This window comes from Osmia lignaria, chromosome 14 (genome assembly GCF_051020975.1).
Source record: "Osmia lignaria lignaria isolate PbOS001 chromosome 14, iyOsmLign1, whole genome shotgun sequence".
In the NCBI taxonomy this organism is placed as follows: domain Eukaryota; kingdom Metazoa; phylum Arthropoda; class Insecta; order Hymenoptera; family Megachilidae; genus Osmia; species Osmia lignaria.
Window position 1 is genome coordinate 2,804,650 of NC_135045.1, and position 20,960 is coordinate 2,825,609.

At 41.0% G+C, this 20,960-nt stretch overlaps 1 protein-coding gene across 5 annotated transcripts in view; it reads left to right on the forward strand.

The window, feature by feature from the left end:
• The window catches only part of RhoGEF3 (Rho guanine nucleotide exchange factor 3), a 109,872-nt gene that overhangs the window by 36,670 nt on the left and 52,242 nt on the right, over positions 1-20,960 (forward strand). For all 5 annotated transcript variants that reach the window (XM_076692116.1, XM_076692115.1, XM_076692118.1 and 2 more), the window contains 4 exons: positions 1,769-2,058; positions 5,508-5,754; positions 6,051-7,485; positions 7,695-8,889. In XM_076692116.1, coding sequence (XP_076548231.1) covers positions 1,769-2,058; positions 5,508-5,754; positions 6,051-7,485; positions 7,695-8,889 — 3,167 coding nt within the window. The remainder of the gene's footprint in view (positions 1-1,768; positions 2,059-5,507; positions 5,755-6,050; positions 7,486-7,694; positions 8,890-20,960) is intronic.

Sequence of the window (20,960 nt, forward strand, 5' to 3'; positions counted from 1 at the left end):
ATATTCTCGTCGATTTCTATGCTGGCTCGCGACGCGAGGTCGTTTCAATTTTTCCACGTTAGGTAAACAAACGAGTGGTCGAAAGATGTCTGTGTGTAGAGCAATAAAACACCGGCTCGATTTCTCATATTTGTTATCAATCGGCGCCAGTTATGTCCGATGACGAGGGAAACCCGGGCGATTAATCGGTGAATCTGATCGGTCCGCTTCAAAGTGGCACGCTCGGATTCACGATTCTCGATTCCTCGACCGATCGGCAAGCAGAGACAGGTTCTTCAGCGTGGCACGACGAAAATAAAAATACTTTCATCGAAGGAGTTGCGTAGCCAGTCTCTCGCGCCTCGTCCGTATTTGGAAGTAGAACCAGCGGCAGCCTCTGTTGCGCGTACCCGTGAGTTTAGCTGTCTCGTCAAGACAGTTTTCAGAATGTTTTATGCAACCACCACCATATTTAAAAAGAAATTATTTTACCATGAGTTGATTTTTTAAATCAATCTTCTCGAATTTGTTTCTTCTAATCAAAACCTGTTTTAATAACCTGCGATCTTTTTTAATGAAATTTTTCATAAGAATAATTGCACTGGATATAACCGAGGCGACCTTTTCAAAATACACTTTACGACCCTCTTGGGAGTCGCGACCTACAGGTTGGAAATTCGAATTCTAGACTTTCGAGAATTTATACAACCCCCAAAGCTTACTGATTGAATTACTGGGGAATAAATTTAATAAAATATAGAATTGATTCTGAAACCTCGACAGAAGCAATTCATTCTATGAAAAATGTTCAATAAAGTGGAACATTCTCGTTGAAATTTTTTTTATTTTTTTGCATAATATCTTCTCGGGGTAGTTTGCTTGTCAGGGAAATAAATAAAGATTCTGGGAAGGATGATATTTCGTTTAAAAGTGACTACACTCGAACCATGTTCCGTCAAGTTGAATCGTAAGAATGCCACGCGGAGGAATCGGTTGCAATTAATGAAGGTAAAAAGCGACAATAAACCCCGTCCCTTTCCGATATTCTACGAATCTTAAGAAATTCTATGGCGGTTACCTCGGATCGACCATCGAATCTCGAATTCTTCCGTCGAAGAATGTGAATTCTCGATCGGACAGAAATGCATCTCTGTCGTTCATCGTTGGGGATGGAATGAAAGAACTGTGGAAAAAATAAAGAAGACGATTGAAAGACGAGAACGATGAGAAACCTCGAAGCGACAGTCCATGCCGAATCGATTAGCTCGCCCATCGATGGAATAATTGAAAACGTTCGAGAAGAAGCGCTTCTAACCGCATCCAGCCTACTGCATCAAGGGAGCATCGATTACAAGATCCCTCTCTCTCAACATCCTGTATCCCAGACATCGAAAAAAGGACACTATCGAACAAATACTCGTCCTAACAAACCTTATAAGTAACTTTATTGCCTGTATAAAATACCATGGATTCCGAGTGCCGTGCCAAAGTTAACCAATTAAACGCGACCCATCTTTCCCCTTCGATATCCCTCAACCCTTCAAATATAACTTTTACAGTCTGTCCGTCGAATTTAATCAAACCTTACTAAATAAGAACCATTAAAAATTTATAAAAATTTTTCATATCAAAACCAGAACTTCGAACCAAGCGTATTCCCAACGACTGACCTACTATTACCTCTGAAAACTTTAATTTTACGCTAGATTTAGAAAGATCGACCAGAATCAACCTCATTTCTGAACTGGTAGCGATCGTACGAGATGCTAATTTGAATTTCTGATCGCAGAGCACATCGTTGGATAGCGGAGCGACGGTGTCCCATCAGGCAACAGGGTCGAGCACCGGTGCCACGGTGGTGACGAGAAGCGGAGGTCGTCGATGGTTGTCGCAGAGCTCGCAATCCACCAGGCAACATTCGGCCGAGGACGGGGTACGTGGGGGCAACGTGGGCGTCATAGGGCCCGTTTCGACCTCGTCCTCGAGTCAGGCCCCTGCTCCCGCCCTACCACCTCGAAGAGTCAGTCCAGCCGACTCCACCGACATCTCGAATACGGCCACTGGCTCCCGCGGCGACAGGTAACGCGCGTGTTCCGTTTTTTTTTTTTTTCCTTTTTTTCTCCTTTCTTTCATTCTTCTTATCTTCCTCTGTTTACGACGCACGCATCATGTACTACGGTCTCCGACACAAAAAAGTGTCCAGGAAGTGATTATCCCTCGCCTTTTTCCCTTTCGTGCAACGCGTTTTTGTTAGATCGCTATCTCGGCTTTAACAATAAGATGTTTGCCTCGTGATTTGCATACGACGTGAAGATTTTCGAATGCGCCTCCACGTACCGCGAGGTTACGAGTGCTCCTTTGGGAAAAGTGTCGGGCCATGTGGTGATCGATTTCACTGATGGAAAAATCAACCTCGCAGTTTTCTTGAAATTTCGTGTCGCTTAACAGGTTCACTGTGCCATGGGAAATCAAAATCGAACGACACCGTGAATTTTATATAACGTAATGATTTTGAAGATTTTTACGTAAACAGTGATATCGATAGCGTTACGAAATTTTTCTCAGATTTTATTCATGAAATCGTTATTTAATATTTCATGATACAATTAAAGCCACTGTACAATGAAGCCTGAAGAGTTGACCTAAAACTTCATATAACCATATCACTGCTATTATTTCATAAAATTAGGAAAAGCAACTAAGGTTAAAAAGATGTAAGAGATTCAAATCAAATACTAATAACTACACAATCGTCGCGTATGTCTTACCATAGACGTCCGTATTCCCTGGGGCAGTCAACGTGTTAATCATGAAACAGTTTTTTTTCTGCGGTCACAGAGAATCGTATGTACATATGTTGATGAAGCACAAAGTCGTTCTTACGCTCGTTAGTCCTTGCTGAAATTTTTACGTGGGCTCAAAGTTCGTTGTCCCGTGTGGTGTTGGGTCTGTTTCACTGGTGGCCAGGCACGACGAACCAAAAAAGGACTGGCCAGAATAGACGAATAGTAACGGCGTAACAGGACGGTACAATTGCGATGAATAATGAGAAAATATTCATTGGAAACGTATAGTTTGCCGGTGTTGCAAGAAGCGTCGTTTGACGGATAGAAAATGATACGATGGCTATCTTGGATCGATATCGAAACGAGGTAAAAGAGAAAACTAATTCGATCGTTGCTTTACGTTCGCTCTCTACGGTGTTCGCTTTTTTTTTCTCGCAATCTTCCATGGTAGTTACACGCGATGTAACTTTCATGAGATCGAATGAAACGACGGGACCGCTTCCTGCATCGCTCTCTGTGTCTATCCGCGAGGCCTCCCCGCGGAGCGTAACTTGTTTACACACGGGAATGCAAAATTCAAGGAGAAAACGACGAAGGGAGCTGAAACGTTCCTAGAGCTACTCGCGAATCCCTATACGGTTAATCGCTCGTCTTGGATCAATTTTTACGCCGTTTAACGAGCTCGTGGAAAAAGAAGTCCTTTACTTTCCCGGTACACCCGTTTCGTTCGTTACGTTCTCTTGCACGCAATACCGGCATTTGCTAAATTAAATGTAATATAATTATTACATTGCGTTACATTTGAATATCTTCCTGTTGCAACTTAAACGAGGAAATATTTGCATAAATTTCCACAGTCTGGCAAGAAGTCTGCGAGCTACGAAACGCGAAATTTCAGTGAAAATTGAATTAATTAGATGCCGTGAGTTCGAACTTGTGTTCGCGATGTGACGGTACATGGATCTACAGGACGCGATAATTGGTAGTTAACGCGTTAAAGTGATTTTATATCAAGTGGGAGGATCGAATGGAATCGACTACCCCGCAGACGATGTCGACTAGAAGGTAAATATAATTACTGAAGGATATATCTGTGCTCGTATTCTCCGATACGATCGTCCAGAAATAATGGTACATTTAGCCGAGAGTGACATTCGAAGTGAAGTAATTTTGGGGATTTATACCCTCGAAGATACGTCCGTCTACGTCTGGCTGCAAATAGATTTTCGTTCGTTCTCCTTGTAACGTTGCAAATAGCACGATTGATTTTAGCATATCGGAGGTATGTTGACTCGTGATTATTAATTAAACTAATCGTTACAGGATACATACTTCTCTCTGTAAAAAGATATTTTATGATAAATTTCATACTAGACGTACCAATTTATAAATGTATCGAGCCATTTAGAAGATTAGAACATCGTTTATCCAAATGTTATTACTATCCTCGAGGAACGATTCAAATCTTGCCAACAATTCCATTCCCCTGGATGATTCTTTCATGAATCATTATAGTAGAAGATTATTCTCCTTCCGTTGTCTTCTTTCCTCGCGTTCGCGTCTGCATTTACCGAGACTCATTAATGATAAACAGTAGTAACATCTGTGAGTTACCGAAGTGTCCGCCTGTCACGTTGACATCCTGAAATTCATTTACCCAACGTCCAGAGATAACAGATTTCATTTTGAAAATATTCTTCCGTGACCTAGATACTTCGTGACACCTTTACGATGCATTTGAAACGTTCCCGTAACATCAAAATTCACGTGGTAACATTATTTCTTTAGTCATCAACGAGTTTCCGTTTCGTATATTAAAGCGATTACTCTTTAGAAATTTCCTCGTATGCTTGGTTTCAATTAAATCACACTAATGTATCTTTCGTTTTAATTAACACGATTTCACGTTCAAATGCCGGACAAGAGGGGAGTGTTTTTATTTTCGTAGTTGCTGTAAGCTTTCCATCTCTGTACACGGTGTAAAACGAGACAGCAGAAAAGGAAGAAACCCCGGTACGTTTAATTATAGTTTAAACTTGAAACGTTTCCGTGTTCCTGTTGGAACGCACCGCGCAACGTTTCTGTATTTTCGTCGAAATACGGACGAATCCGATTTACCTCGACTCCTACTTCACCGACTTTTGTCACATATTCCAGAAAGCCCGCGCTATCGTATCGTGCTTTCGAATCAACGAGAGAAGCTTTCCATCTCCGTAGACATTTCGAAACAAGATGGATCCAACGTTCTCGTTTTCCTTACTTTCTTTCCTCCCCCTCTCGTAACGCCTTTATTTGCTTCCCCTCTATCTGCTGATATCTATATCTATATCCTTAACCACCATGAATATTTATACGATGAGATTGTATTGGACGTAGCGAGGCGGACATCGTGTCCAGGTTACAACAATCTCCTCGAATCTAGTTTCTATACAAATTTTGGATATTGTGTATACACGCGTATTGCGCTTGAGACTCTGTTTGCAAGTGTAATTTTCTTGAAGATCCAACTCGGAATAGTCGCTGATAAATGCGATCCGATTGCGTGTATTTTATTTATTCTCTACTTCGCGAGGAAATGCGTTAGAATATCTAATGCTATAAAGTACGAACGTTCGATAAGGAAATTACATTCCCTGGCCCTTATGAATTTATTCATATTACGTAGAAAATGAAATTGGAGTTTTGAGAATGAATAAGATGCCTGTTGCAATGACAACGAGAAATGAAACGTTCCTTTTACAGAGGTCCGAACGTGTCGATCCTCCACTTGCGCGGCACTGCGGACCCTTGGGAAGTTGGTTCTCAAGGTTCCACGTACAGCATCGGCAGCAATAAAAGCCAAACTGGTGGCAAAGGGAAATCGAGCGGAAATACACGAGGCTCGTACACGCGTGGTACTTCGATACCATCCCTGAAACGTCACGATACGACGGCATCCGCGTCGTCTACTTCTAGTTTGAAACAGCATCGACAAGATAGCCACGGACAGGCAAGTAAAACCATCGAAAATATCACTTTCCCCATACGTATTTTCTTATAAATCTATCCCTGCTTCGATACGAAAGCAGTAAAATCTTGGATATCAACTTTTACATTTTCACTTTTATATCCGTTTCGTACGTTCTTGTACGTTGAGTGAAACTTTCGTTGAAAGAACCTGCTTTAAGCATTGTATCTCAAAATGGAAAGCGGCGTAGAATTTTTCGATACTCCTTGAAAAAGTTTCGTCCTTTCCAAAGTATCCCGCGACGCTGTACATTTCCAACGCTGAACTTACCCGAACAGGTGACTAGTTCTCGTCGCCGGGAATCCTCGAACTCGTTCCTCTCGAGTAACAGCGGAACATCCGGCGAGCTGTTCATTAGCGGCGACTGTAGCAGGGAATTATCGCCGGTCAGATGGTGCGACAGAGAAGTGGACGGGGTTTATTTGGGTCGGTCCGGTTGGGTTCAAGTGCAGCAAAGGTCTCTCGACGAGAATCGTAGGATAAACTACGAGAGTAGCCTGGTCACAGCGACCACGGGCACTCTGCCGTTACCGCGACGTGCCACGGTTAAATTGGCCGATTACCATTGCAACAGCGAGCCAGGAAAATGTCCCGAGGAATTTCTACGATTGGACAGCCAGAGGCCGGACTACCTGGCCCTCCACGGCCAGGATTTCGATTCCGTAGCGAGTAGCACCTGTACCTCTCCTCACAGTATCCCGGAATCTTACTCACCCCCGTCGATCACGCCGATCATCTCGCCCCCGCCAGCTTTCCAAGATGTAATCGGCAAGAAATCATCCTCGAAACACTCGTCTGGACGCAACAATTACGGGAAAGCACCGTTTTTGCCGCGATCGAACGCCATCGTGGACAGTGACATCATTAGCCCTCCTCCTTCGCCACCGCGTCAGGTGAATTGGAGTTCCTTACCGTCTTCCTCTCGAAAATCGGCTGGCACTCCGTCCAGACCACGGAGACAAAATACTACTAGTCAACAACAACAGCAACAACAGCAACAGCAACAGTATCGAATGGCTCAAGCCAAATCGTTGGAGGATCAGTCTTCCACGAGAAGATCGCAATTCGTTCAACGTTATCTAGAATCGTCGAGTTCCTCCTCGTCTTCCGTTGGTTTTCGAAGTCTGGATAGTTGCGTGACAAGATCGACGATGCCGAGGTTAGCCGAGAACACTGATTCCTCGGTGGAGGGTTACGACGACGGGGACGACGAGGATGATAATCCTAGCTCCTCGTTGAATCTCAGCCTGGTCTCTTCGTCGATCATCGCATTGAATTCGTCCAACGAATCGATACGAGCTAACGGCGAGAGAATTTCACCGAACAGGCAAGGTCGGCATCACAGAAGTCAACAGGGATTGAGAAGATCGCCGGGCTCCTCGGAATCCGGCAAGTTATCCTTCAATTCGCCCTCCTCTTCCTCCTCGTCATCGAGCAGCGCCGAGCGACAAGGAAGATCGCCGACCCCGAATCCTTTCAGGCGTGCTAACGCTACCAGGCAACATCAGAGCGCAAGAACGGCCCAAGTGTCCCCGGAATCTCATCAGTCGAGGGTAAGAAGATCTAGAAGTCTTCAGTTACCGGAGAAGAGGTCTCCCGGTGCAGCGGCTCCGAGCAGGGAACACTCGAGGGAATCTAACGAGCCGCATAGAGTCGTTGTTAAAATTTCCACCGACCGGGGCAACGAGAGGAAACGTCATATCCTTCAGAATAGTATGTATCATTCTCCTTTATTTCGTTGTCATTTCAATTCCTTGCGAATCGTATTTTTATCTACCTAAAGTTTTATATAAAGACGGGATATCAAATACAATGCAAAGTACACTAGGTCCTCCATAATTCCTTACCTTTTCCACGGTTAGTTTACACGATTCCTCCTTGATTCCTCTTTCGCCAAAACATGTCGTTCGTGTGTTTTCCAGGGAAAGCACAGTCAACCGAGGACGCGTTAAACGAGGAGCTTCTTCGCGAAACGGAAGCAGTGACAGAGTACCTTTACGGGACAAGAAGTCGTGCAATAACCAGAAACCTTATGCCGAGCCGTTTCGAGCGTCGGGAGGATAGCCAAGAGCAAAGGCAAAGAAACAACCTCACCACTTATGACGTCTATTTTATCTCGTCGAAGCAGCAACAACCGCAGTCTTCTAAATCGTCCGGTTCGTCGATGCAGCAATCGCAACAGCAACAACAGGCTCAACAACAGCAACAACAACAGCAGCAGCAGCAATCCAGAAGGCCAAAGACCCTTCAAAGGGGAGCAACGACCCCGAACGCGAACCCTTCGTCGTCGAATCATGACTTTTGCATCAGTCCGGAAGCGAAATTACGTTGCAACAGCAGCACTTGCGATTTCTGGCCTCACTGCTCGCAGAGAGAGACTCTCTACTCCCCGAGCCAAGCTCCGGTATTCATGAAGCTGTCCCAGAGCTATCCAGCTCATCAGAGGCTCCCTACGGACACTGGTAGCAGCCACGTGAACCGAGGAAGCGCTAGTTCATCACCGGCATCGTTAGAGCGAATGGACGATCGAGAGTTCCGGGAACGCGAGAATTCTCGAAAAAATCGTGTTAATCGCGAGCAAAACAACCCCAGCACGTCCAAGTATCAAGATAGACAGCCGAAGAGCGTGTTGAAGCAACCGAATCGTTGGTCACCCCTCGAGGGATCGAACGGGAACGGTTCGAACGTGGAGAAAAGGGAACACCATCGATTTTATCAGAAACCGGAATACGCTGGCAGTTTCGAAGCTTGCGAGAACAAAGATAGAAAAGTATCACCTGTCCAGGGGAAGAATATCGTTAACAGATCACCCAGCGGTCACGTCACCTCTTCGTCGACCTCCTCGTCTTCCAGCAGCGACATATGGGTCACCACGTCCGACAGAACGGTCACGAAAAGTCCGAGAAACGCGAAAAGTTCGGGTGCGTCTACCCCCATGGAAGATGCGGTGATTGGTTCCCTTAAGACGTTGATCGAACCGCCGAAAGATGGAATGCTGTCCAGGCCTGGAAGTGCTCCAACCAGAGGGGAGGATTCTCTGTCCGCGGATGCGTCTTTGGATCCTCATCAACGATCGCTCTCTCTGCCCAAGTCCTTTCTCACCCACAACACCGACAGGTAAGTACCAGCAGAATATTTTTACTCATTTTACGATTGCTTTGCAAATGATTCGGGGAAACAATTATTTTTAAGTTTAATTAGCTTCGCATTCGAATCTTCAGGGACTATTTCACTGTCCCATAAATCTAGAACTCTTCCACTCGATCGATAGGGTATGCACCATGATCGCGTGTCAACATGAAATTTCATCTAATCCATCTATACAACGAACAAATATTTTGATATAATATTTTCTGAAAAATCATGCGAACGCTGTACACGCGAAACGCTTTCCGCAACTCGTGCAATGTTTGTACACGCGATGTTCAATTGTTTAAAGGTTCAATTACTTCGTTCTCAGTTATACGAGTTTCCTTGAATATCGTGACCCAAAATCACTAATGGTGTAATTGCACACGCGTCACGTGCAGTGAATGTTTCAACCCTCCGGATAGACATCCGATCCTCCCCGGTAAACACAGGTGTATCGGTTAATCCTTTGGGGAACGTCATTGAAAATTTAATTAATATCGAATTGTTTTATATTGAAATGTTTCATCGTCTGTCAAAATAATTACCATCCTTATCCAAACTGACGGGATAACTGATGTGTTTATAATTTCTCCATAACAGATGCTCGTAGATGATTATAAGAATAGTATAACGATGTACAAAAATACCGATATGATGTCAGAATATCGATGCACCGAACGATATAATAATCTAACAGCATCGGTGCACCGATATAACTTATCGATATCCAGGTCATACTCGTACACCGTAATTACATTCGCAATTTACCTACGTACCGTGTTTCTTCTTCACGAATGCATAATCCCTTTTCAGCCCGATTAAAAGTAGCACACATCGTTCTATCCGCGTGTCCCTTTAACCTTTCGGATTCTGAATTTCTCATTCGACGCTTCCACAAATCTGTTTTTAATCTTCAAACCTCAGGACCCTTTGCTTTCTGCCGAAAAAGACAGGTAAATTGAAACGACGATCGTACGAGCTTGCAAAGTGTAATGCGACGTAATCGCGCGTTCGTCGAACCGGTTATGTCCGCGTGTAAAATCGCCCACGCGTAAACCCACGCGAAATTTGCGACTCACAAAGGACGATTATAGTGATTCCAGTTCGTGCCGAGTACAACCAGAAAGCTGACAATGTTACGTTCCATTTGTCAAAAGTATTTAGCACCGAGTTGGTTAAAAATAACTCGGCTTTTATCTGTTTCGAAATAAATGGAAATCGGCTGGTCCGGTCGGGGGGAAATTTTTCTTCCTTCCCCTCGAACACGCTCCTCGCGTGTCTTTGGATCTTTAAATTGGATACTACTTGGTAAGTTTTCCTATACCCTCTGCCCTATGGTTTATCCGTGAGTGGAACTTCCGCGAACTCTTCCATTGTGAGTTGTTCTTTTCATTCTTTATTCTTTCAAATCGCTCGAGTTTCCGGAGTAACCTATCCGCTGTTTGGATATTCGCATATCTTGCTATGAAATTCCTTCGCGAACACGCGAAACGTCGTTCCGTGATATCGTGAAATTATTCGTAGATAAATTTTTTTACGAGGGTATGATAATTCCTCGATGTATGAATTCGATTTAGGACTGACCCATTTTTTAAATTTATCAATCTTGATTAATCGATGTTTTCCTGAATTCGAAAGCAGTTCGAAGGAAATTCTGACAGTTGTGTGTTCTTCCTTTTTCATGTCTTTACATAACAATGCTTTGTTAGCTGTTCTTTTATCTTTTTCCTCTACTATTCTGTGAATAGGGTGTTAATTTTTTCTTGATGAATAATTCGTTTACTTTTCCTGGAATTATGTCTGTCAAAAGATGTACACGTACAGTAACAAATTTTTCAAATTATTTTCGTTAACATCCGAGGATAAAATTTACGTCAATCGAGTTTATAATGTTTCGTTTGGTATTCTGTACTAGTACGGTTTCAACGAGACTGGCTGACATTAATTTTTGGAAATTCCACTTCACATGCAGCAGAAGTAGAATTTAAACATTCAGATTTTCTAATTTTATATAAAACAAACGTGATTACTGACGTTTGAAATAACGCAAAGAATACGTTGATTTTATTCGTTGGGAATATCATTCTTTCCCTCTATAGAATCATAAAAAGAATCTGTTTCGCATACTAGCTGAAATAATGAAATGCAGACTATTAAAGCAAACACAAGGATAATTCCTAGAATTTCTTCCTGGCAAAGGTTACATAACTACCGATGGAAAAGCAGAATTTTCTTCGTAAATCTTTCTCTTTGTATGTTAAATTTCCTCATGTTCCTGAAAATTATCTATATTCATATAAATTTATATACACTTCGCCGCTGCCTTGCGTTTGTACACATGAACGCTCTTCACCTTTCACATTACTGTTCGCGGTACATGGAGTGAAAAATATTTGACAGAAACTGATATTGTAAAATTTGACTTTCGATTTGATACGTGACTTTATTCAAATGATGTATGCGCAGCTGATGTTAGCGTCGAAAGAATCAGAATTTACAGGCCGGGTTACCGTGTGATTCTCAAACTAATCAAAGATTCAGGAGGAATTCAGAGGAATAATGAGAACAAACTGTGATCTCTGTAATTTCACTTTTAATCTTTTTATAAAGTTACAAATTACATCACAATTCAATTTGCATCTCAACAATCTCTTCGCATTAATAACAAATTTACAAACTTCTAGTAAAATATCCGACGCGAATCAAGTTTTACTGAAAATTCAAATTCAAATTTGATACAAGGATGATTTTAAAAAACGCTTCCGATTTTTTTTTTAAATCGATCGAATTAATGATCGTGTAATCCATCGGGTGGGGAACAAAAGCGAACCGGTATCGCTCGCGAATCAACTGCAAGCGCCAAGTTTAAACTTGCGCATCGATTGCACGGATCGATTGCACCTTCTTCTGGGTGCTGATTTCTTTGCTGTAAGCGCTACCTAGAGGTTCTATAACGATCGACCTGTGCCGGCTACTTTATTCTGAAACTAACAGATGGCCTCGCATCCCGCTTTCTCACCTGTCCTGACTGCTACCTGTATTTCTTTACCGCGCCACTGCCGTTCCACTTTTCACGGCGCACGATTTTCAATCAATTGAAAAGCTTCGCCGTATTGATTGAATCGACACGAAACGAACTGAAACTATTCCCATTGAGAAACATCGGAAACACAGTACCGATTAATTGCAGTTGCATTTCATTGAATTTTTCCCGCATCCAATCTGTTCAACTTGTATAATATTCTGATTGATATCTATAAAAGTTACAAATAATTATCGTTGTGAAAATGTTAAGAATAGCATTAAATTATATTAGCATTCTGAATATATTTTGATAATCCATACAACCGTGTGTCTGACTAGGCAAGCCTGATTCTACTGCGTCAGTGGAAATAGATTTCTCCTGCATGCAAATTTTAGACGGACGACATATAAATTATTCAAATTATTTAAATTTCTCCTTTCTCAGCGATTTTAAGCCTGCCTCAGCCAGAATAATAAATTCCTTTATAATTTCGTTCCGCTTCTGCTTGCTTCTTACGTTTGATTCAATTGTTCATTTCCGATCCTTGTGTTTGACAGCGAACGAAAACCGTTTCGAATCGGATGAGCTTGTTCGAGAAATACAGAGAACATTTCTAGGTGAAAATTGTAATACAAGGTAACGAGAAAATGTGAAAGGTGTGAAATTCGTTTAAATATCGTGTCGCGAACGTGACCAGCAATTAGGATTAGCTGGCTTCTTCTTGAAGTCAAAATTCAGTGGAACGAAGCCGTGCGATCGCATCGTAATAGCGTGCATTAATTACAAACTCAGTAATTACTCGAACTTGAAAAGAGAGAGAGAGAGAGAGAGAAAATACTTCAATGGACAAGTTTAAAGCGGCAAATTACCACGTTCGCGTTGGATAATGATTACCTTCCTGCGAATTTTCAGACAGAAACAAAACGCCAACGTATTATTGACGCTCGGTGGTCGTCGTCATTTTCTTTGTTACTTCCCTGATAAATGGTAATTAAAGCGTGTAGCGTACGATCGATATGAAAGGTTTTACGTTTGGCTGCTCCCGATTACTCTTCAACCCTTCATTCATGGGGGATTTGATCAAGTTTGACCGGTTGTTCTTTCGACACCTCGGACACCTTCCCATTTTCATGACGATTTTAATTAGCGATAATAATTTCATTTAAATGCGCAACGCGCGAATAACAAATGATTGAAAATTAATTAGTACAAAATCATTTGAATTAACTCATTAGGGATTAACCTGTCGACTTGCAATTATTACAGCAACAAAAGGGGTTAATCCTGAGATGAAAACATATTCCTACGTGGACATTATTTCTGGGTTAATATACCGGATTGCCCGTTGGTAAATTTTGATTTGCGAAACGGGTACGTGCGGAGGAACTGATTCTGTCGAAGCTCGAAAGAATCGTTCGGTTGACAACGGAATTGACTTGCATTCCACGTGTTAGGTTCGCTCGATAGAATTGCTCACGTAAGAGAATTTTATCTTGGCGAAGAGCATTGCACCTGCAACTTACACCCGTTCAGGTCGAACGATACGAAGGAGGCGATGAAATTACATGCTTTCACTGCCGACAATGCAGAAGGTCGACTAACGTTGCGAGAGACGTTCGTTGACTGAATTCGCGTTTCGATCCTGTTTCCAGAACGCCGGAAGTCGCTTTGTTTGCGATACTCGTATAAAGAGGTGCGATCAATTAACACCTTCGAAATTGATGAACACGGCAAGATTACAGTTACAACGAAAATTTTTACCTTGCATTTCTGTGTCATTCGACTCGTATGACGAAATTGGAGAAACCGTTGGATCTCTTCGAATAAAGTATACAGATTTGCTCTTGGAAAATAAAAAATTATAATTTACGGGACGTTAATCTGTTTGAAGATAAAGATAAAAAGCGCGAGAAGCTTCTTTTTCAGAAACAGTAAATCCAATTCGAATTTACAAGGAAAACGTGAAGCTTTTCACCCACGGTGAATATTTTACATCTCCGTGAATTTTTCACGGGGATTTTTCCGAACTGCGTGTATGCAAATTTCAAATTTCTATTGACGTCAGAAACGAGGAGTTATTCAAACGAAGCTTCTCCCCGTCGAAAGAACAATTCTCTCTGTGAAATTTTAGCAACGGAAAATGATATTTTTCCAGCTTCAATGAAACATGATATTTCATTTGTTATAACTTCGAAACTTTTCTAGAACTTCTGAGTAATTCACTGTGCAATTTGACATTAATTAACTGGTTTTTGTAAGTTTCATTTTCGAGCAATTAACTTTCAAGTTTTATTATACAGTGTTTTACTTTGCTCTTTATTAAAATGTTTATTTCAGAGGATTATTTGTTCTGCGTTCATGAAATGCTTAAACAACTCGAAATAAATTACTGTGAAAATTTCTCGTTAATGATTTTCGTTGTAATTAACTGTAAATTAACAACGAATTACAGTGCCAATGTTTTGTTAAACGTCGACATCAAAGAACAAATATTTTATTATCGGATAGCAAAATATTCATTATGGTATCTGTGTTTAATGCTTCACGTTTCTTATCAAATTGTCCACAATACCGTCGAAAAAAGTTAAACGGAACCGTGCTACAATTGGATGTAATTAGTCCCTCTTCCCTCCCACGAGAGATCTTCACCTCAGAAACGACAGACCTCGACTGACTAACTTTCAACTCGTTGCTCTGTTCTGTCTTGTTAATTATTCATTTCTGCAAGGGCGTTGTCTTCGCGAAACTTTTCACGACCTCCGCTACTTCCAGGGAATTAACTGTTCTACGTGTTGCAGCCGGAAACTTTTGTTTCAGCTCGACGAAAAATTTCGACCTATCCATCACCGGATATTCAGAAAAAAAATATACTAAAACATATCTGAACTTTGGAGACTGAAGCCAAGCTGTTGTTTCATAAATTTCCGGTCATCAATAAGAAACTTTGCTTCAAGAAAAATAACTTCAATTCGTTCAATATTAATTTGATAAGCACTGACGCTTTAACTTTCAGTAGTAGAAGCATACATTTTAGTAAATAGTTACATTTACATATTTATAATACTTGATAATTTTGCTGAAGTCTTACGTAAACAGCGTGAGTTGACAAGTAAAGATATATATCTACTAAATTATACCCTTTTATGCAACAATTGCGTAGAATTCTGTCGCGTTATTTATACTTTGAACTCTAAGACAAAATATTCGCGATGATTGCATAAAATCAAATCAACTGGCTTTAAAAAGAAATTTATTTTCATTGAAACTTGCAGGGCCCGCGGCAATTGTTGCAAAAGCGTCAGTAATTTTCTTTTATGAATAAGTTCAGCGGAATGAAATTTACGCGAAAATCCGTTGTTGCTTGCAAATGCAACGCGATAAGAACGCCTATAAAACCGCGCGGAAAATCAGAGCGACATGAATCTTTGCGTAGTTTTTACTCTGGGTCGGTTAAAGTTATTTTTCAACGGTATTGTGAAGCTTTAATGTTTCAAGGTTCTGTCGATAAAATGGTAGAAATACGTATTACTTTAACGATTACGTTTTCAAGGTTCGTAAGCGAGATATGTAGATTTTCATATCTCGTAACAAGCAACTGACATTAAGGAAACGTTCTCCATAATGTTCTCCATATTAAACGTGCGTTTAATAGCCGTACACTGGAGATTAAATTTTTAAATGTCGAGATATTTTTTGTAGTTTCAACAATCCGGACATTGTCGTCTACAGGTCCCATAAACACATCCCATGGCACTCCTACGTTAGTATATGGTGTAATGAGCTGGATTAATACCGAGAATTCCTGGGGACATTGCTACGAACTCGTAAAATATGCTCTGGCTGCAATTACGTATCTCGTTGAATAAATTACGGCTGGGAAATAATTTAAATTTAAGTCCTTTGAAATCGTTTAATGATTATTTCATAATATTTCTATCTACAGGTATACACCGTATTACGTGTTAATTATAATTTCGAAATTGGTAATATTAAGGTAATCCTGTCGTTAATAGACTTCTTTTACATGTTAATTATAATTTTCTCTACCACGACATTAATGTCAACGTTAAAGAAAAGTTTTCAGTCTAATCTGGTACCTGAGATATCAGTCCTGGTTCCAAGTATCTGAAATAAACGAGGTCAGGTGATATAAAAAATTCACGCAAAATTGGAAAAACTGTCATTTTTGCTTTGCTACGTGTTCGCTGTCACGGTAAACTGTAACACAGCAACAGTTTCTTCCAAACGTCACAGGAATCGTTCCAAAGGTTCGTCGTTTTCGTGGATGAAAAATTAATTGCTTATGGCGATGGTACTCGGATGTGTGCCTCAATCAATATCAAAGTCAAAGTGCCGTCGTATAATGTTTGTCCCGCGTATCATCTGTGTATACACAGACTGGTGAAAAGGTGTGGCCCTGTTATTTCGTAGCTCATCTATTTGTACTGGGTGTACATAGTTCGCGATGGGTGGTGGTCTGACTAGGAGCATAAATTACGGGGATACTAGAGGAACGGAACACCGTGATATTCGAATCGGTCGCGTGAACCATTCCGTGAAAACTGAGAAAGATTCGACTTCTCTCTGGCTCGTTTCTTCTCAGAAATTTCACGGAGTTTCTGAATAACGACGCCCCGTCACGTTTGACAAGCTTCGAACTGGTGGGCGTAAAATTTATGCAACCCTTTGGGAAAATAAATTACACGCAGGATAATTAAAATCCCATCGAAACGAAATTGAATTCTTCAACGACGAACGATCTCGAGTAATTAAAATTCATCGAGCTTCAACGACGGATTTATTTGGAATTTATCTATTTAACCCTCGAACAGTAGAGTCGGGTCACCTGTGATCCAAACTACCTACGCATCCTGTAGACAGTTCTTCAACGGTGCTTCGTAAATCAATGAACTCTGACAAAATATATGGAAGCGAAACGTTTTGCGGATCAAGCGAAGCGGAGTCGAGCACTAAAGAACTAGGAAGATACGGTTTGGGAAATTTACCGATTCACTCGAACGCCTCCGTATCCAGGAAAGTTTAAGGGTGATCTCTTTGGGAGTAAATCGCAAGGAAATATCTATCGGTTGGGATAGAAAAATCTTGAGAAGGTTGATACCTCATCGACTTCATCTGTTGAACGGCAAACGCTGACCCAACCAACGAAAACAAAGACGCGGTATCACTATGAAAGCTAATTACTCTCCGACGTATAAATCACTTCATTTTTTGGTAGTTAACGTGATTCATAGCTGAAGGAACATGAAACGCGTACGACTGGATCGAAGAAAAATTAACCACGTAATTGATTGAAGCGTAGCTAAATACATTGCTCGAAAGTCTGCATAAATGTCATTAGCATGATATACAGGGTGTCTTTAGAAAAATATTTTAAACTTTATGCTTGCGACCTTTTAGAATTAATGTAATATTGATGTTACTTAGAATTTTTTTTAAAATTCTTTTTCCTTTTAATTATTTGATTATATTAAATTTGTAGTATCGATCATTAATGACATCATCGATGTATTAATTTTATTATTAGCAATTTAGTATTTCATTTGCAAATCTTAGAATGCTTAAAATCCCGACTGAATATTTTTCTCTGTATAAATTTCAGCTTGTTTAGAGACACCCCTGTGTGCAGATCTAAACAACGATCAGCTTGAAACGGTCTTGAATGCAAATCGCGAGTCGTGACACATTCGGTAGCGCCTACACGCGCATACCTGCCACAGACATCTGATATTAACGACCGAATATAATGATCATTACGCGCCTTTGTTCTACTGACTCGAAAGTTGAGGGTTTAACCGTGGTCGCGTTACGGTACGCAGAAACTATTCGCTGATCTAATCTCGCGTTCAACAAGTTCCCGCGTTTAAACTCGGTTTTGATCGAAACCTCGCCGGATTAATCATTGATCAACGATCCGACGATCGTCGAGCGGAGAAAATTGCATCGAATCCGTAACAAGTTCCCTATGATTTATTTCATTCCATTTCTCTGCCCGTGTCACAATATTTGATGCATTCCAATCGTATGCATTGTAAGATATATTGCAAAACGAAATCCCTCGATCCGAACGGTTATATTTTATCGCGTTTTAATCTTTCCGGTTTGCGTTCATTGGATTGTTCTAAGATTTTCATGTAAAATCGTATGTTTTCTTATATCAGCAAAAATGTGTAATTTGTAAGTTGATTAAAATAGCGAAGATTGCGATCAGTTGATCTAGAAGGGTTAAAGGTGTAAAACAAGATTGCCGTGTTAGCAGCGACTTAAACTACGGGATTGTTTGAACAATTCGAGCATAGTACGCGATAAGGAACGTCTGTGCAATAGTAGCGTAGTCGTGATTCATAAATCTGTCGGATTCTATCGAACACGAACGTGATTAATCGGCCGGAGTCGCGATAAAAATTGGCTGCAATTGTTGCCAATCGTATGCACGCACGCAATTGTTATCGACACACGGTGCCGTGTAACTCTTTTCTTCCATCTGAGACTGAATGATTGATTGCCATTTGACAATCGTCGTGTAACTACTTTTCGTTCGTGACTTAATCACTATGATCCAGTTGAAGAACAGGAAACGAAGCATTACACGAGAAGGAAAGTTATCGTTTCAATTTCTTGCACTATGTTGCCGAGTTTAACTAGCTGCATCCGTTTATCGACTAATCCGATTCGAAGAAGTTTGAAATTTATCGAGTAACAAGTCTGAGATACTTCGAGTTTCACAAACTTATTTCCAGATAATATTGATTTTATATCACGTCAGTCAACTTGATCGTCCTTTATCACCGATATCCTCCGAGTTCCTTCAAACTTGAAGCTTCTTCGTCAGACGGTATCCTGCCAGAGGAATTAATGACGTGACGATGACCTAGGCCGAACCTAGCCCAAATGCCTGGCTACGATAAAGGAAGATAGAGTCAACGAGGAGGTGGATCGAAAAAAAAAAAGAAGGGAAATGATGAAAAAATCGTCCGCGGATAGTGGGTCTCGTAAAAACTAGGAAGATAAAATGAGGTCGCCAGGAAACCAGATAAAACCGGCATCGCGTGTTCCAGGTTTCCTTTTTTTTTTTTTCTTTACCGGTATAAAAAGATGGGGTGAAAGGGCTGCTACGAAAATGACAGTATTTCTTCGCGTTTTTGCAGTTTCGACTTTAATAACCTGGAACTTCGAGTACTCTCACGAACCGCAAGATGTAATTTACAAAAGTTGATTAAACGATCTCTCCAGTTAGATGGTAATTGCAATCTTTTCAAAATTATACAATAATTTATTGCAGTTTATTTTTAATGATGCCTTGGTGCTTTGACAGTTAGTTGAAATAAGCGTTCGAGTTCGATGAACTCGAACAGAGTTCAAAGCCCGCAATTTCGCCATTAAAAATCAAAAGTACATGTATTGTGTCAGAGAAATATGACATTATATCGAATCCACGTGTCCGGAACCGTTTGTATTGATTTTCATGATTCTAATATCGTCAGTATTAGATCTCTAGTTCCCTGGCTTGTCGGTATCGAATCTCACGATCCTCGCGTTGGCTGTATCAAGTTCTACGAGTGGAGGGACATCGATTTTGTGTGTGACAAGTGTGGGATCGTTAGTGTCGTGTCAGACGATACCGGGTTGAACATTTTCGAACCTCGATATACCATCTTTCAATTATTTAAAAACGTACCATGGGTCAATTTTTTTTTTTTTTTAATGTCTCGATAATCATAATTATTTAAATTTAAAGCGCGTTTGTCTCTCGAACATAAAGTCACTCAAGACGAGATAATTGGAATCAATGAAATGGTACCCCGTTCTCCGTAATTACCTTGAAAAAATCTAACACAAAACGTTATTAAATTCCTCGAGAAAGAAAGTCGCGGTTTGAAGACCTTGTTGTCGAAGCGGTCGGTGTCGAGATGCATTTTATGCATTTTAATAAGAAGCGGGTTCGCGCGCACCGGTTTGAGTGCAGCGAGTTCTTGCAACAGGGAACAAGTGGCCGCGAGTGCAGCGGTTAGCGAACCGGCTTGCCGATACTACGGCGCATCCTAACGCGCCGGTGTATTGGCGCGGCGCTGCAATCGTGACTCCAGTGCACCGCGCGCCGTCGACCTGATCGCACGGCTTTTCTCGTGTTACGTTCGCTCCTTGTATCTCGGATCAACGTGTTCCTCTATGCGCACATCTCCACGCGCATTTTGTTTACCGGCCTGCCTAGAAATCCTCGATACGGTACGTCATTGTATCTATTCAATTTATTCATTTTTCATTCATTTTTAAATATAAAACATGTGCGATATTACGCTTGTAATATATGTGCGCTATCGAAACTGTATACGATTGGTGATCGGATCTAATCGACGACGTCCTCTTTTTTTTAAATAAAATTCTATTTCTTTTTCCTTATCGATTATTTCACAGTGGTTTTATAATATTCTTTTTTAATCATTTGAATGGATATGCAATTTGGAACAGTTTTTGTAGCTGTTGCTATGCGTCCAGTATCGATTTTATTATTGGACTCGGCTGCACGAGTTTTGTTAGAATTATTTATAATTGCCTCGCTTGTGGTACTTCTTTCTCTCTTTTTTCTTAGGAAAATTGTATCGTTTGCTCGTTATCGTTATCTGACATTGCTTCGTAGGGTGTTACGTAATTAATGAAGTAATCAATATTTAGTAGGAGGTCCTTGCAAATAAACTCGTGTATACACTGTGTTAGGTGTGCTCTCCGATACGATCGCGTCGGCTCGTTTCCGTCATCGGTAATTTTATTTTTCATCCGACCGTGGAGACACCTCTTGTTTCACCGGTTCGTTTGCTTCGTCAACCGGACGGATCTCGGTTAACGAAGGAAATTCAGACGGAAAGCAAACACTGTTCTTCGGTCAACACTGATTCGTTGGTTGGCGAAAAAAAAAAAAAAATGAAAGGATTTGGTTCCACCTTTGGAACTCGCGCAGGATCGAGCGTCCTTGAACAGTTGAAAATATGTCTGCAGGTCCATCGAGTTTGGAGTA